Source organism: Hippocampus zosterae, chromosome 18, assembly GCF_025434085.1.
Source record: "Hippocampus zosterae strain Florida chromosome 18, ASM2543408v3, whole genome shotgun sequence".
In the NCBI taxonomy this organism is placed as follows: Eukaryota; Metazoa; Chordata; class Actinopteri; order Syngnathiformes; family Syngnathidae; genus Hippocampus; species Hippocampus zosterae.
The window spans coordinates 9,675,089-9,692,762 of NC_067468.1; the positions used below are offsets into that span (position 1 = coordinate 9,675,089).

Below are 17,674 nucleotides of genomic sequence, written 5' to 3' on the forward strand. Positions count from 1 at the left end.
GATGTTTATTAGCATTTTACTAATGCGGCTAACATGTAAGATGTTCCCTTGACGGCCCTCAAAGATTCGCAGTTCCGAAATAAATACTGAAAAGTGTTTGGAATATATGCTTCAGATATTACAGAAGTGTTTTAAAAGCATTAAATACATTTAGATAGCTCTAAAAACATTTATATCTATTACTGATAAGGCGGCACGAGTATGAATAAAACTATAATAAATTGTTGTGGTTTGAAATGTCTTAAAGAGCCAGAAAAGTTGTTTTAAACTCTTAACGATGTTGTTTTTTTCTGATTAAATGCAATATACAGTATTTGACAACTTTGTCACGTGGGCGGCACGGTGGACTGCTTATGACGTCATCAAGCCGCATCACGGTGACGTTTTTGTCCGACACTCCGGTTTCCTTCGTGCACTGTAGGTTAATCGAACGCTAAATCGTGTAAATTATTGTATGTCTATGTGTGGCCTGCAAAGTTTATCAAGTTATTAGAATGTGATAAATTGATTAAAAATTATTTGTACATTAAATGTTTAGAAATCACGAAAACGTTAATAGATGTCATTAAGTCATAACAGCTAATTCGGTCATAAAAATATAAGTTCTTCAAAAGCAATTAAATGTTAAGACAATAAAAAGTCATAAATGTTGTCATGAATGTCACCAAAGTTCTTTGTTTTGAAGTCATATAAGTGCGGTTTATTAACACATCAAATGTCACCTTAAGGTAAACAAAGACCCTAAAAATCGATCGAAACCCACGAAGTCCAAAATGTTGCATCGTGACTGCTGAACTTTGTCTCTACCTGGTGGCGACTGATTGCAGCTGCCTGGACGACCTCGTTGGCACAAACGAAACAAAACAGCAAGATTTTGAGCAGAGCGGTAATATTTTATTTTTTCGTATGTATGCATGTGTGTGCGTCTGTTCTGTGTGTGATCCCAGCAAGTTCTGATCCAAAACATATTTTTTTCAACTTTTTTTTTTTAGGGGGGGAGGGTAAACTGGCGGGCTCTGCCCTTAATCTTCTCTTGAACGTCAAGCGACATTGCGACCCGTAACGCGGTTGGGTTCTACCTCTTAACCGGTCGGGTCCTGGCGACTTGAAAACAGGGTTGGGCCTCCAAATATACATTTTTGATCAGCAAAATATTCAAATTTCAACAACCCTCAGCTTCAACAAAACAAAATAAGAAAACAAAAAGCTAAGCAGAAGCACGAGTCAGAATCTCTTGCAGTTACCATGAATACGCACGCGGACACTTGAATTATCAATTAAGGACGACCTCACCCAATGGCGTTACTTGTGGCGTCACCATGGCAAACGCGTGGGCTCTGACTCCAGGACACAGAAAAAAAAAACATTTCAAGTCGTCACTGTCCCGCAGTCCTCCTATACGAAGCTAAAGGCTAATGCACGACAAGCTAATAGCTAAAAGCTCACACACTGCATAAATAGGCCTCGCTTGCAACGCTGCCGTCACACACAGCCGGCTGCCCATTGGCTCCTGCATCCAGCCTGGCCCCGCCCCTTCACTTGTCACTTTTTCCCATTTTCCTGGCAACCTTCTTGCGAACCCGAATGTGCTTCCTCTTCCTGTCACTCTCTCACTTCCTGTCAGCTCATTGACCTTCGCTCTCTTCTCGTCTCAACGTTGTTCCATCTTAATTGACGTTTAATAGACTTTTATGAATGAAGTGGTAGCGAATGTCCTAAGTTGGACCTCGTTTTGGTTTTCATATTTGTTGGTTTTAAAACAAAAACAAACAAAACTAAATGTGACCACCACCCACAAAATGGCCGCAAATCTGCATGAGGTGGAAACGTCAAACTCATCGGAAAGTCGAAATATAATTAGATCCCAAATAATTGTGAACTTATTTATCAGGTAAGAAAAATAAGTTCATTGTAAGTAGTAAAAGTATATATATATTTTTGTCTCTGGCAATGTGTCCTAAATTGTGGTTGATTAAAGTCTTTCGAGTCCAAATTTGTTTGTAAAAAAATTGTTGTATAGAATTTGAATTACAGTGTAATAAATAAATTAATAACTTCTCGGGATTAGTTTTCAAATTTCCCCTTCATAAAGTCACATTTGATGGTTGGGGTTCCTCTGTTGGAATTTTGCTTTGATTGGTGCATACACTACAAATAAGCATTAGCTCTACTCAGCTGGCACTTAACCAGTCATTTTTGGGGGACATTCTTCTCAGCGATTGTCGATTTTTACAAATGAGCTTCGACTCACAAGTGCTTGACCGCTTGTTGGCCGTTTTGTCACCGGCACCCTCACAAACACAAAAGCATAACGGGATTAGGAATATGCTCATGGACTGTGTTTAGAATTTACTCATGACCTCATCATTATAACGGGATCTTTAGGTTGTGAACCTAGATATTTCCTAAAAAGTCCACTAGAAATGCAAATGTAGTGATTAGGGAGTCGAGAATAAGTGAAAGATTCCATCATCAATCATTTGCTCACTGCAGACTCCTTAATCGCTACAGCGCATACAGATTTGGAAATAACAGACCGAGATAGTGCCACTAAAAATCCCCTGTAATGACCAGTGATACATTCCCAACACAGCCAATGAGATGATTCTTGAATAAACACTCCAAGGTAACCTGTGTGACAAGCCCCGCCCCCTCAGCATCATGTGGCCCAGCCCTCCGTCAGCCGCATGCGCTTGACGGATGGGCTCCGGCGTTCATCCTGATTGGACGGCGGCCGCAGGAGGAAGTCGCCGCAACCGGCGGCGTCATGCTCCTCACCGCCGTCGTATGAGCTCCCGCAGCTGGAGGCGCTGCCGGCGGGCGAGCGGCCCGGACGTGCACCCACCACGCTGGACCCAGGACGTTCTCGAGGGGGCGAGGCTGGCTCTGACTTGATCTGGAGGTTTTGGTGGCCCGATGGGAAGTGCAGGTTGGTGTTCTGACACAAGTTGCTGCAAGACACAGACAACCATGTGTGGTGATGTAATCTGACATTATGAACGATTGTCATTGCTTTTTTTTGCAGTATGTACAATGGTTGTAATTTGGTTTTACAAGTGCTTCCCCAAGAGACTTGATTTCATTTACTCTCTCTATACATATTTACAATCACTACGATCTTTTTTTTTGGGGGGGGGGTTGATATTTCCATTTACAGTTATCAAGATAAAATGTCTTCATTGCTAACTTGTTTTCATCAAACTATGTTTTTACCTTCCTTAATTCTGGGGGAGTGATAAAATTTACACAATTTTTTTCAACGGAAACTAGAATTTTTGTGTCACAAACTTAATAGTTGTTAATTTAGGATAAATGACTTTGGCTCTAACAGTGACCCCTGGGGGACACCATATACAATGTCCAAGCAATCACAGTTCGACATACTCAGCTTTATAAACTGCTATCTTTTTTTTCTCCAAGAACTCCTCAGGCAATTAGTCATATTCACTGGCCAATCTGTCATGATTTAGAGTATCAAATGCTTTTTGCAGGTTAATAAACAGCCCTATTGTCATTCTTGTAGTCTATGCAGTCCGTAATGCTTTCCATGAGTTCTGTCAAGGCTAGTAAAGTTGACCAGTTTCTTAAGATTGTAATGCTACGAGATTAAACTGCTTATAAGTAGAAAAATAGGCATTTTGTTCTGGAAACTAATTGCAGTATGAACAGAATAAAGTGTCTTTTTAGTTTTGCTCACCCCATGTGAGCAAGTGGCACACTGTGCAGGTTGTGCAAGTCGTGGACGTGCTGCTGCTGGTGCTGCTGCTGCTGCTGCCAGCCACCAACGGAGCCCAGCCCGGCTGACCCGAAAGCCATCAGGGAGGCCACCTCGCCACCCAGCGAGAACTCTGAGGAGTACACAAAGGTTCCGCTTCAGCTTTGGCTCGCGCTGGTGCCATCTTGTCCAGGATGAGCAGACTCACCTGTGCTGAAGGAGCTCAGAGAGGATGGGTAGCCTCCCATAGCGGAGCTGGGAAGAGATGCGGCGGCGGATACACATGCAGAGGGACTGGACAGCGTCTGTGCCGTCTGGGAGTGATTGATCCGAGCGTTCTAGAGAAGCACAAAAAACCCCCCAAAAAACGATCTTCATCCTGATTGCTGGGACACAGTGTTAGAAAAATGAAGCCGACATGTCCTGTGGCTGTTAAAAGCAGAAGCAAGGAAGAGTTGACATTCAGTCATCTTCAGCAAAAACTAGGGTGAACTTGAACTATGTCCTCTTTTAACTCTTCCAAATGTACAGTGTCCAATGTAATGCTGTGCCACCCACTACTGGCCCACAGTGGAATTACACACAAAACAAGACAGTACTAGACAGAACAGAAGAGATAGAACTAAATAGAAACTGAACTGAAACCCCCTCCTCCCAAAAAACTGACATAGCAGGACTGCAAACCCGGAATCTGCAATGGAGAGTGGTTAGTTTAAAAAATAAAATGTTTATATACTATATTATTTTGCATTATATTGTATTAAACATGTTTATTTATAAATGCTATATTTTCAAAAAAACAACACTTTTTTGGGGGGGGTGTACACATATATATTTTTTTTACCCCCCAAATAAATAAATAAAATCTACATTTTACAAGAAATAAAGTTGTACTTCAGCATCCTTCTAGAAAACTTTGAGAATGACGGGCGAGTTCACAGAAAGTAGTTTTTCATCTGAAGGACTAAAAGCATCAAAATGAAGAGGAAGTGGTCTATTCTGACGCCGGAATACTTGATTGACAAGGCTGAATTTGGTAGCTTTATTGCTCAGGCCACCAAATGTGGGCGGAGCTTGGCATCAAAGTCTGATGGTGATTTCAAGAATATTTTGGAGAGTTAAAAAATGAATCATAAACCTCTTTGCATTGGTCAAAATTTCCTGATACTTGATTTAAATGCAGTGTTGAAGTTGTGAGGATGTCACCGAGAACTAGCTACCACACAAAGAACAACACAACGTCAACGTGTGAGACTTACCAACATCAGGTCAAAGTCCTCACACTAGAGGGCAGCAGCAAGTCAGGTGCAGACTGGCATTAGTCGGTTAAAGACACCTTTTACTCCAGTGGATGCAATGTGTCAAAACACTCACGATGGTCGGCATGTTGCTGCACTTGTTGGCGGGCGGCATCAGGGGTCGTAGGTCGGACTTGCGGCTCATGATCATTGGCGGACTTTTGCTCTTAGACGCACCCCCCGGTGACATCATGGGAGGAGAGGGGCACTGGTTGCTGTAGACGCCGTTTCCTGCTTGAGGGGAAACATTTTTGCATTGTTTGTTGTTCCACTGTGATGATGATGATGATGATTACGACTTACCCACACTAACAGTGCTCGTCAGCTCGGAGCCCAACAGGCCTGAAAATACAATTTTTAATTTTCAAAATGTCACGTTGCTGAAACAAATGGTTAAGTTGTGAGGTTTTTTTGTGGCTCTACTTATGACAGTCATGTCAATCAAATTTCATGTTGCTAAATCGAATAGGCTTTGGGAGTGGTCCTGGATTTTGGTAATGATTCACATGCGGTCACAGACCTGCATCTTCGCCGCTGGGGGGGCGCTGGGGGGACATGGCGTTCCTCTGCATTGAAGCGTGGTGGATGGGCAGCAGGTTGTGGTTGGCTGCGGCGCCCCCTATGCCAGGGTGCGAGTACAGCAGCGGAGAGGCATTCAGGCCGATGTCGTAGCTGGATGCGGGCAGACCCTGCAGGTCGGGATGGGCGGGGTAACATTTTTTTTTTAAGTTGCCCTTTAGTGAAGGTTTTTTTCAAGCAAGTTAATTTTTGGAAAAATAATTTCTTTGTTTAAAAAAAAGGGGGGGATTTTTGTCGGCAAATGAGAACTGCTGTCAGCACTGATGGCTTGTCGTCATGGCGATGGCAACTCACGCAGATCCGCTGCCTGTTGAGCATCAGGTCAATGTCGTCGCTGATTTTAGGGTACTTGTCATCCGTCTCGGGGCTCTGACCGGCAGAGTCGTCCGCCTCCATGTCGGGACTCTCACTGCCACTTAGGCCTTTCTTCCGCAACGTCTGGAAATACATTCACATGCACTAAATTGGAGGATCACACCTTCAACAAGCTCGTTGACAATACACAACTTTTTGCAGGAAAATCCATCCATCCATCCATCCATTTTCTGAACCGCTTAATCCTCACTAGGGTCGCGGGGGGTGCTGGAGCCTATCCCAGCCGTCTTCGGGCAGTAGGCGGGGGACACCCTGGATCAGTTGCCAGCCAATCGCAGGGCACACAGAGACGAACAACCATCCACGCTCACAATCACACCTTGGGACAATTTAGAGCGTCCAATCAGCCTGCCATGCATGTTTTTGGAATGTGGGAGGAAACCGGAGCACCCGGAGAAAACCCACGCAGGCCCGGGGAGAACATGCAAACTCCACACAGGGAGGCCGGAGCTGGAATCGAACCCGGTACCTCTGCACTGTGAAGCCGACGTGCTAACCACTGGACTACCGGGCCGCCCTTGCAGGAAAATATTAAACTTTTTTCATGAACCACAGCTAAACATTTTTTTCTTGGAAATATTTTTGGGGTAGAATTTTTTTTCATTACATTTTATTTTTTGCCCCTTACAATATGCAACTCTTTTGGAAATATCGTTTTTTTAAAACTTTCTATCCAATATACAGTGTAATACACAAATCTATTTTTTTGTTAAAAATACACCCCAACTTTCTTTTCGAAAAAAAAATTCAAATGTTTTCTTATGAGTCTATTTTTTACTTGAAATGTACGGTTAAAAAATATATATATTCACATATTCCTCCCACATTCGAAGAACATGGATGGTACATTAATTGAACACCCTAAATTGTCCATAGATGTGACTATGAGTGTGAAATATTTGTGACTCTAGCACACTCGAATACTGGATGGGTGGATGCAAGTTTCATAAGGCTGAAAGTAACATAAAAAATATGGCTCCAATGACTAGTCTGCCCACGAGAGGGCGCAATCGTTACACATAATAAACTCTTCAAACGACCCCCCCCCCTCCCCGCTACTTTTCATTTGGAAGCTTTTGGAACATTTTTGTCTGAACGAAATCACATGAAGTCATTGAATTTTCCATGTATGTCATCAGGCGGTCACTGATCATAGAAACACAAATACACAACATAGACGAATTTAAAAGCATACAAATACTCACGCACACACACACACAGGCACACACAGTAATGCCACTCCTGGGTGACATGCGCAGCTGTCGTTTAGTCGATGGAGGACACGCTTGCGCTGGTGGTCGGTGGCTGGTTTGTATGCGATAACGTGAGACTGGCTCGGTACCCACGAGCAACCGAAAAAGACTAAGGAACGCTGAATAAATGACGAAGGAGAAGTTTAATGGAGAACATTTGTGTGTTTGGACTACTGTTCAATTTAGTTCTGGGGTCATTTCTCAGGGTTGAAAACAATAGGTATTCCAAATGGGGTTGTACTTTCAAGTACAAACAGGAAGTGCCGGGAACTAGAATAGTTCGTTCAACTCCAAACTTTTGAAGGACTGCAAGAACTATTGGCCACGTTAGTTCTGGAGTAATTCATCAAGGGAAAAAACAACAACAACAAACTTATGTGACGGAAGTATAATGCTTTGAAAATGTCTGGGAATATATGAAAGGAAGTACTGAGAGTTGAAAATTACGGAATTTAGGTGCAGATGAAACAAGTTCAGGAACTTTACAAGGAACTAAAATATTTTTTGGTTGGTCAGCAATCAAAGAAAAGTGGTACGCCTTCATTGTTTCTTGTCTTTATTCTTTCCGTTGGCATGTACACACACACACACACACACATTGACGCCACAGCCACGAGTGCTATTCTTAGGCGTTGTGTTCTATTTTTAGCAGTGCGCTGCTTTCCAGCCATTTAGCAGGAGGGAGGGAGCGCCGCCAACACAAACCAGCTACACTTGGCGCGTGTGTGTGTGTGTGTGTGTGTGCGCGTGTGTGTGAGTCACACAAGGCAAAACAAGAGGCACACCAAATTCTTGACCGTCATTGCTTCATGTCGTCAGTCAGCGACTTTTAAATGTACAGCACATTTAAGATTACACGAGACAACAAAACAATAACAGACAACCCAACAGACCACAACACGAGAACCAAAAAAAAACACAGCACGCGATTGAAGAAAACACAACTCAAAACATAACACAACAGAAGACAACGCAACACAAGCCATCATACAATAACACAATTTAAAACAGCACACCGGGAGGCAATGCCAGAAACACAACAGAAAAGCGCACAACACAAGACAATACTACACAACGCAAATTGAGAATATACACACACGAGAATACAACACGGCACCAAACCCAAACCGCGGCAACGCAACGTCGTTGCCTTGCTGGACAAGTGGAGAAGTGCACTCTGGCGGTCTGGAAGTGTGGCCCTGAGGCGGCACCCATCCCGGATTACGCTAACAAGATGCAATCGGATAGCGTCAGATTAGTCCCGATTAGGCGGGATTAGGCAAAATTAAGGCAGATTACGCAGCCCCCGAAAGATGCCCAAGTGTGTCGGGCCATGAGGTGGGCCGCGTGGAAACACACACCTGCACATAGGACACGTGTGCACACACATTGTCCCAACATTGTGTCAAATCACTCCAAACCTGCACACAACCACTGTCAAATTGTCATCATGACGCGAACGTGACCATTGTTGTGTAGCAGTGTGTTGTTGTTACAGTGCGGCGAGTGCTTTCCTAAAATCGTGTTACAATGTGTTTGTTGCGTTACTGTTGCAAGGAGTTGATTGTTGTGTTACAGTGCAAAGACGAGTAATGGGTTTTATTTTACAATCTCTGTTATTTTAGTGTCTAATAAATACTATGTGGTGGTAGAGTGTGACGATTGTTGTGTTCATGTGTGTCGCGTTACAGTGTCCCGAGTGCTGTTGTGTTACAGTCGTGGTGAGTGTTACATGCTTGTGTTGAATTACTACGTGATGGGAGTGGCGTTAGTGTTGTGTGATACTGTGACGTGTTACAGCGTGTTGTGTTGAGTATTACGTTACGGTGTCGTGTAAGCAGCGTGATGTTGTGTGTTGGATTTTGGACTTGTGTTACTCTGTGATGCCTGTTGTGTTACAATGTTGTGTTACATTGTGATGATTATGTTCCAGCGCTGCGTGACTGGTGTGTCATACTATGGCGTCGTTTTACAGAGATGAGTGTTATGATGCGGCATCAGAACATGAATATCGGAATATGGCAGCGCTGTCCTGCAGGTGTGCCTAATGAAGTGGGCCCCGTGCGTGCGTAAAGGTGCGACTCACATCGACGATGTCGGCGTTGGTCCTGCTCTCGTGGGGCTCGTTGTACTCGGTGTACTTGAGCAGCACTTTGTCCATATCGGTGCTGGCGTACTGGAAGAGTTTGTTGGTGCTGTTGAAGATGATGAGCGCGATCTCGCAGTCGCACAGCACACTCAGCTCGTACGCCTTCTTCATCAGACCGAACTTGCGCTTGGTGAAGGTCACCTGAGAGGAACGACGCAGCCGTTAGCGGAATTGCGGCTAATGCTAACAATCATATAGGAGGTGGGTCGGCCATGAGTCATAACCGTTAGACGCCTGCTTAGTGCGGAGCTGCGCGTGTGCGTTTTAGTGTGAGTTGTGGTCTATACCAGTACCTATAGTGAGTGTTGCCATTTTGCATGTGTCCATTTATTTGGCTCTCCTTGCCCATATACCAGGGCATCAAGGTACATCAAGCGACTAGAACGACAGTCACGAAACTATTGATTGACGTGTGACAAGCGTAGTCGGGAAAACACACACACACACTTGGCATGTTGTGTGTGTTGGCGGGGGGGGGGGTTGCAGCAGGGTCAGTGCTGCCCCGCCATCAGGAAGCACATGTGCCTGCATTTCCTGTCATAACAGGAAGGGAAAAACCATTCACAACAGCCAGAAGTCACTCATGTCTGTGGGGACCACACACACACACACACACACACACGCACACACACACACACACACACGTGTACTCTCATTCAAGAGTTTACATTGACTTAAGGTAAAGTTTGCAGTGATTATAAAACCCCAACATCCTGTCCTATGTGTCGAAAATGCTTGTATGATCTGACAGTGGTAATTATTTAATTGAAACCTGACACACAAGGGTTGCGGGCATTCTGGAGCATTGTGGGTATTGTAGTTGTCTTGAGTTAAAGTGTGATGAGTGTTGCGTTCTAGTTATTTTTTTTTATTACTGTGCGATGATAGTGGCGCTACCTCGCGTTGTTTTGACTGCGTGTGTGGCGTCACAGATACGCTACAGTGTGGGGTAGTTGTGTTTGTGCTTACGTGTCTGTTGCGTTCGTCCACAATGCGGGCGATCTGAATCTTCTTCCTGCCCATTTTGGGTGTTTTCTCTCTTCTTCTTCTATTTGTCTTTCTTTGTTGTCGTCGCGTCTTACTTTTGACTCTGCCACCTCACACGTCTGAAACACAACAACCATGAGTTACAATCATAGTACACCCGGGCAAAAGTGAAGACGCTGTTGCCACCGCACGCTTGGACAAGCTGCCACTCATCCTGGGGACACGCCCCCATCTTACTGCCTCCGATCGTCTTCTGAGGTTATATTGGCACACTTTCAGAGACACGCCTCAGTTTTGGGGGCGTTTGGAAAACAGAAAATATGACAGTAGCAGCAGAAAGAATGAAAATAATTCAGATTCAACCAGGAAATTTAGAAGATTTCCTGCTTGGGGTGCTGTGTGTAGAATTATGATGGGGAAAAATGAATGTATTCCATTTTAGTCCTATTAAAAAATGAGGAAAAATGGAATACACCTAATGTTGAAGTAGAGAGAGTTCTGAAACAGGCAGGATATGGCACCAGAGTTCAGCTACCCGTGATTTAGAGTGTTCCCTGAATCTACCGTGCATGTTTTTTGGAAGGTGGGAAGAAACCAGAGTACCCGTAGACAACCCACGCAGGAATTAGGCAGAAAAATGTTACATCTTGAAAATTGTCAATAAAAATAAACGCGTGACTGAAATGAAGCTCCATGGTCGTCTGAGCGTGCGCACGCCATGTGAGCGGCGTCCATGCACGTCTCTTAAGCGCTCGGTCGCCAGGTTAACAGGATGTACACACACCAGCACAAACACGCAGGAGCAGCTTTACTTGGCAGCCGCCACCAAACCTGGCCTCTTTGCTTCTCGCCAAACTCGCCAAAGTACAAACAAGCAACAACAAAATCAAGTTGCGGATTCACGTCACTTTTTGTCATTTGTATCAAACATCCATTCGTGTTCATACGTTTCAGCTCTTCCAATTTCAGTTTTATCGCAAAGGTCGGCACAGGTTGAGGGGAAAAAAAAAAGACTGAAGAATATTTTTTTGTTTGATAAAATACTGCTCGTGGTTCAGCGCCTCCACTGGAATAACAAAACAAAACAAAACCTTTTTGGGCTGAAAACAGCAGTTTCAGTTGGGAAAAGTTTACAATATGATTGATATTTATGGCAACAATAATCAGAGTGCACAAAAATGCAAGCAAGTTATTTGCTCCAAATCAATTTTCTTTGTCTTCTACAGTATCTGAAAATTGGTTTTCAATTCAAGGTTTTTTATTATTTTTTGTGAAATGTGCGAAAGATGGTTTTGGGAAAATTAAAACTTAAAACATAGCCCAAACTGAGATTGTTGTTGTTCAACAAATAAAACAAAATATGTCTAAAATCTACTTTTACTTTGAAAAACAATCAACATTTTTGCTGATTGTCTGATGGCTGTTACAGACCAACCCCGTGATAAAAACTTAATACATTTAAGTTTGTGCATTTTCTACATGATAAATTTGAGATAATATCCTGTTTTTTAAATAAAGGGTTAACATTTTTTTTCCACATTCATCGGAAAATCAATATAGCAATCTGCAAATGAAGTGATTATTGAAATCACCGTTCAGTTCAGGCCTAAATGACAATGGCGTAGTTGTGGATAAAAGAGCAAGCGGCCTGCATCGACTTCCTGTTTGGCTTGAATGTGTCAGCACACGTAACACAGTCACGTGTCCTCAAATGACGTCTTCTATGGTTTGTAAACACATTAAGGTGGCATGTCCAAGGAAGGAGCACCGGCAATCTTTTCTTTTTTTCTTTTGAAAACGCTTTGTTGCGTCGTCGTGATTTGGGGTAAAAAGTTCACTTTTTATTTCGGGAGGTGTCTAAAAATAGCTCACAAGCTGCCTTGCTTGGCTGTCATGGACGATGATCAAGTGGTGCTCAATTGATTTACGCAGGGGACTCATGCTTCACATATTCCTGACATGTGGCATGTTTACTCTCGCCCGGCGACCAGTCACCAATCAGACCTCCTGATGATGATGACAGCATCATCTGAGGACCAGACATAGCTGCAGATTGTGTCAATGCATGCCATAGCCTATTCAAATGAATAATACACCATGGACTGGTCACCAATCAATGAAAACATACATATTGACAATTGATGGTCACCAGTCAGAGTCAGGGACTCCATTCGGGGTCTGACATTAACGGTGGCCCAATGGCCTGGGGCCACCACATAACGGTCGGGCCACCCTGCAGTTCACTGATGCTGACCCGATTGGGCCAAGAGTCGAACTACCACTATTCACTATTTTGAGTTTTACTGTTGTTCATCTTTGCTCGTTTTACTCCGTCCGCTATGCGTATTGCATCGAGCACACGGACTGGTCGCCACTCAATAGCAGGTTACATACAGATGATAAGCGTACACTTTCACACGGTCACTCAATTTACAAAAATAAAATTCTCTGAATAGTCAGCGCAACTCAGAAGTTGATTGACACCACGAGAGTGACGGCCATGGAACATGTGCACACCGCATGTACAACAGACACCAGTGACACGTGTGTGTGTGTGTGTGTGTGTGTGTGTGTGTGTGTGCCTGTCTAAGATGACTGGCAACCTCAAGCGTCATCCTCACACACGTGTTTCAGGAATACCCGGCTAAAGGCTAACCACGCTAACAACTTCAGCAAGCCTGATTGAACACCAGTACTCTTCATCATCTTCATGATGATGATGATGATGATGTACATTTTTGAAGTCATTCAGTTGCCCGTAAAGCACATTTGGTGAACCATAGAGGGAAAGGACAAGATAGTGTCATGTCATCAGCAGTGCAGTCATCATATACAGTACATGCAAGTAATAATAATCATCATCCAAATAACTTTTGCTTTGAATGCCTTTGGAGGGACTTCACTAATATTCCATGAAAAATGTCAAACGTGTGTGTGTGGTGGTGGCGGGGCGGGGGGGATCTTGCTCGAGTTTTCCCCAAACCACTTAAGTACGCTACTGAAAATGACAACATCAACAATAGCATTACATATATCTCCTTTTTTAAGCAGGCAAACTGTTTCAACTTGATTATTGATAATGATTGCGTCTCCTGAATAACTGACTTGCAGTCGACTCACCGAGTCAAACTTGTTCCGGTCGGCATGTGTCCGAGTCGTGCCGGAACCGAGGGTTCCGATCCCAGCCGTAGGTCCGCGCAAAGCCGGGCTGGAGAGCTCCGCAATCGGGACGCAAAAAGTCCCAACACTCCACCAAACGAATGAGCTCCACGGACGGACGCGCTTCAACACAACACGCGATGCGTTCGCGGACCTCTCGAACGCAACGACGGATTAGCCTTGATGAGGCGCGCGCGTGGGAGTATAATCACGTGCACGCGCTCGACGGGCTCACCTCTGACGCGTGTTTTAGTGCAGCATGACTTTCCCGCCACAAGTCTTTGCTCGTTCCCGAGTGTCCGTCCAGCGGCGATCCAGCCCGGGCACACGCGCGCGCAACCACCTGGACAACACACGCACGCACGGCCACACACATCCAGGAAATGAGCACACGCACGCACAAGATCAGGGACGTCACTCAAGTTGCGGGAGAAAACAAGTTTCAACAAGTGAAACTGATAATAATAATAATAATAATACATCACATTTGTAAGCGCCTTTCACAACACTCAAGGACACTGTACAGCCAAGACCAATAATAAAACACAGATAAAATAATAAATAAAGAAAGAAAGATTTAAGGCGGGTAGGCAAGTCTGAATAGGTGGGTTTTGAGCTGGGTTTTGAATAAGGAAAGAGAGTCAATATTACGAATGTTGGGAGGAAGTGAGTTCCAGAGTTTGGGGGCAGAGCGACTGAAGGCTCTGCACCCCATTGTACTGAGACGGGCAGAGGGTAGAAAAAGGTGGAGGGAGGATGAGGACCTGAGTGAGCGAGAGGGAATGGAGATTTGAAGAAGATCTGACAGATAGGGGGGCGCAAGGTTATGGATGGCTTTGAATGTATAGAGAAGTATTTTGAAGTTGATTCTAAGTTTGACAGGAAGCCAGTGGAGCTGTCGGAGGATGGGGGTGATATGATGGAAGGAGGGGGTTCTCGTGATGATCCGGGCTGCTGAATTCTGAACAAGTTGAAGTTTATGGAGGAATTTTTGATGGACACCGAAGAGGAGTGAGTTGCAGTAGTCAATACGGGAAGTGACGAGACTGTGAACAAGGATAGCGGTGGTGTGCGGAGTGAGTGAGGGACGGAGGCGGTTTATATTGCGAAGGTGGAAATGAGCGGACCGGGTAATGTTATTGATGTGGGAGTGAAAGGATAGTGAACTGTCAACTGTCAGTGATCAACACTTTTGATTGGTGCACTGGCGCCACTCAGTGGACACATTCGACCCACAGATGCATTTACTAGACATTTCATTAGGTACACCAAGGGGCTGGAAGCCAATCATTGAAGTATTTGCTAATTATCATTCGTCGTGTTCTGTTCAATTTAATGCTCATTGGATAGCAGCTTTGACGTGTTGCCATGTCAATGTAATCTGCCTCTGGGCTTCCCACTGAATCACACATCTGTACATGAAATGCCAACTACGATGAATCAATAACTAATTAAATAATAATTATTAAACACCGATTAATTATTTGGATATTTTTATTTGATTAACAATACCACAGAATTCCAGCTTTTTCAACAGTAAATAGGTTCACATTTCCAGGGGCGGAACTACTGTATGTGGTGGCCACAGGTGGCCATACCCACCCCTTCTCACTCCTTGGCCATGTGTTCCCATCTGGGTTGATGTGCATCACATTGAGCTGCATTTGTAGTTAGCTTGTTCATTTAGCCAAAACAGCCATCCAAATAACAGGAAATGATCCAAAAAAGAAACTAATAATTAAAGTACATCAAAAGTGGTAGAAGTAAGCTAATTTTCTTGCTCATTTATCTTGAGCAGAGTAATGAGATGGTAAATCATAAAAAGTTTAGTTACCCGTGTCTCTTTGTTTAACTTGAGTAGACATGATCAGAGAATATATGCTGTCATCACAAGAAGTCAGCTAATTACTTTGTTCGTTACCTGCGAGAATAGTCTTCCTACATGGACAATATGATACGAAATTTAGCTAAGTAGCTCATGACTTTTACTCAACCATCTTAAAGAGACGGTGTGCAGTAGTCGCTTGCAGTTAACTAGTAAACCTGTTCTCTTAAAGCAAGAGTTCATCGCAAATACTTGTTTAAGAAAGCTAGTTGACGAGACAGTCCACAGAATTCACTTCCACCATCAAAAAAAACAAAAAAACATCAGATCCAAACTTGAGTGACATCATGTTACCATATATAGTCAAACTGTAACAATGGCATCCTTTGTATGTATGTGTTCGTAACACAAAATGGCGGACTAGCTGGCACTAGGAGCATTTTTGGCTAATTGCTAACTATGCTAGCATGTTATCGTGATGACATTAAAAGACCTTTTTTTGGGTCACTTCCTGTACAGATGAGGAGTTTGGCACATGGACTCACCGCTGTGTGGTCTTCACCAGGAAGAGGTGCCACCAGGTCCAGCTGTGGGTTCCCTGTTCGATTCCTCGTCTCAAACAAGTGGGCAAGCCAGACCAGCTGGCTTGAGGAGGCACGATGCACAAGTGGTCAGCGTTCCGAGCCCAGTCGTCAGATGTAGTCCAAACCCGCCGCCCCTCCCTGAACAACACACCCTGTGACCCACCCCTCCCACCCCAAAGTACCCCTCCGCACACACATGAACCCTCACCCTCCCTGACAGAAGCTCACCTGTCGTGGTCACTCTTTCTAAATTTAGCTGAGTCGTCATTGATGCTGTGTGTGTGCGTGTTGAATCTCAGTTGATTTTAAACGACTTTTAACAGTTGAGGTGGCCAAGATCGAAGGAATTTTTTTAAATGAATGTGAGCATTGCGATCAATCATGATCAGCTGGACGCCAGCAAGAGCCCGATTTTATTTTGAAAGGCTTTGGGACAGGAGAATCACATCAATTTATTTTCCTTGATATCACAAAAATATCTCAAACGGCTTCACACGCCCACAAAGTTTCGCGACACTCCACCCCCAACCCAGCAAAGCCCCAAATCTCATTTGGCAAAACAAGAGGAAATCTCGAGAGTTGTGTTGCTTTTGAGTGACATGGCAGCCATGAGCAAGTTTTGCAGGCTATAATGGCATTCAGCACTTCAACGGGTGATTGAAGGATTATCACCAGAAGAATTCTGCGGATTTTTGGACCAATCATGTGGTCCACGGTTTCGAGTTGCGCTGACAGCCGCGCGTCCGGCGTAAACCAATCTGGACGGGGGGACGAGTGCCGTGCGTGGCTGGCAATCCGAAAACTCTCAGACTTGGCCGCCAATGGCCGGACGACATTTGCTTTTGTTTTGGTTTAACATGAAACAAAGCCCAGCCGACTTCTTGAAGTTCGATGCAGACTTTAATTTTCCTGACAAATCCACTTTAGACATTCAAAATAAAGCACAGTTGGCTTCCTTGCCTTTTATTTTGATGGGATCCACTTGCTACATTTCATAATAAAGCTCAGCCGGCAGGCTTCCTTTTAAAGCCACATTTACACATTACGTTTTGATGAGCTGCCAGGAAGACATTTTAAGCATATGTCCTGTGGAAAAAAATGCTTAAATCTTGACTCAAGACTTATTTTTACACTCTTGCTTATAATCAAACCACCTGCAGGCCTGTTTACTGTCACTTCTCCTTTCCCTCCCCCCTCCTCTCCTGACGAAGCACTTCCAAAGGCATCTACATCCAAGAAGGCGGCTCGTCCATCACTTCTTAAAATTTTCCTCAATTCCTCAAATGGGGTTTGGAACTTTTCCCTGTCCCTTTTGGGGGTTTGCTCCGGGGACGTCACCAATGTGTGCCAACTGTGCGCCCTAAGAGGCCCTTTGGGACTCCTTGGTGATTAAGAGCTGTACAAATAAACTCGACAAGACTTGAGATGTGATGTCACTGCCAGTGATATTGAGGTTAGAGGCCAGCTTAAGAGGGTCAGGCCCTTCACTGAACATGGCTGCAAGTGATGCGTCGCCTACCTCATTTGTCTGCTGCCTCTCTTCTACTTTGTGGTCACCTTCGTCTCATGAGCCAATCGTCACTGAACAGAATGCCACAGGCCACGCCCCCCCCAATCGAGGCTCGCTTTGATGGCGATGTCAACCTCGCCAAGTTTGCCCCACTCAAGGTCAAAGGGCAAGTGTCGTCACATGGTTTGGCATAGCTCAAACTATTTACTGCCAGCTGCTCACATATACAAACTGTGTGTC

At 44.3% G+C, this 17,674-nt stretch overlaps 1 protein-coding gene across 6 annotated transcripts; it reads right to left on the bottom strand.

Moving 5' to 3' along the window:
• Window positions 1-996: 996 nt before the first annotated feature.
• On the bottom strand, window positions 997-16,025 carry LOC127591013 (myocyte-specific enhancer factor 2C-like). 6 transcript variants are annotated; one of them, XM_052050763.1, is made up of 13 exons: window positions 15,886-16,025; window positions 13,751-13,858; window positions 13,477-13,669; window positions 10,339-10,475; window positions 9,307-9,510; window positions 5,887-6,030; window positions 5,534-5,702; window positions 5,317-5,355; window positions 5,090-5,247; window positions 4,975-4,998; window positions 3,924-4,053; window positions 3,698-3,848; window positions 997-2,951 (listed from the first exon to the last, which is right to left on the bottom strand). In XM_052050763.1, exons 4-13 carry the CDS (start codon window positions 10,390-10,392, stop codon window positions 2,660-2,662), a joined length of 1,365 nt encoding a protein of 454 aa, XP_051906723.1. In that variant the 5' UTR covers window positions 10,393-10,475; window positions 13,477-13,669; window positions 13,751-13,858; window positions 15,886-16,025; the 3' UTR covers window positions 997-2,659. The 6 variants fall into 6 exon arrangements, with proteins under 6 accessions (XP_051906723.1, XP_051906726.1, XP_051906722.1 ...); XM_052050766.1 differs by lacking the exon at window positions 13,477-13,669 and having other exon boundaries at window positions 5,090-5,244; XM_052050762.1 differs by lacking the exon at window positions 13,477-13,669.
• Between the last annotated feature and the right edge of the window lie 1,649 nt (window positions 16,026-17,674).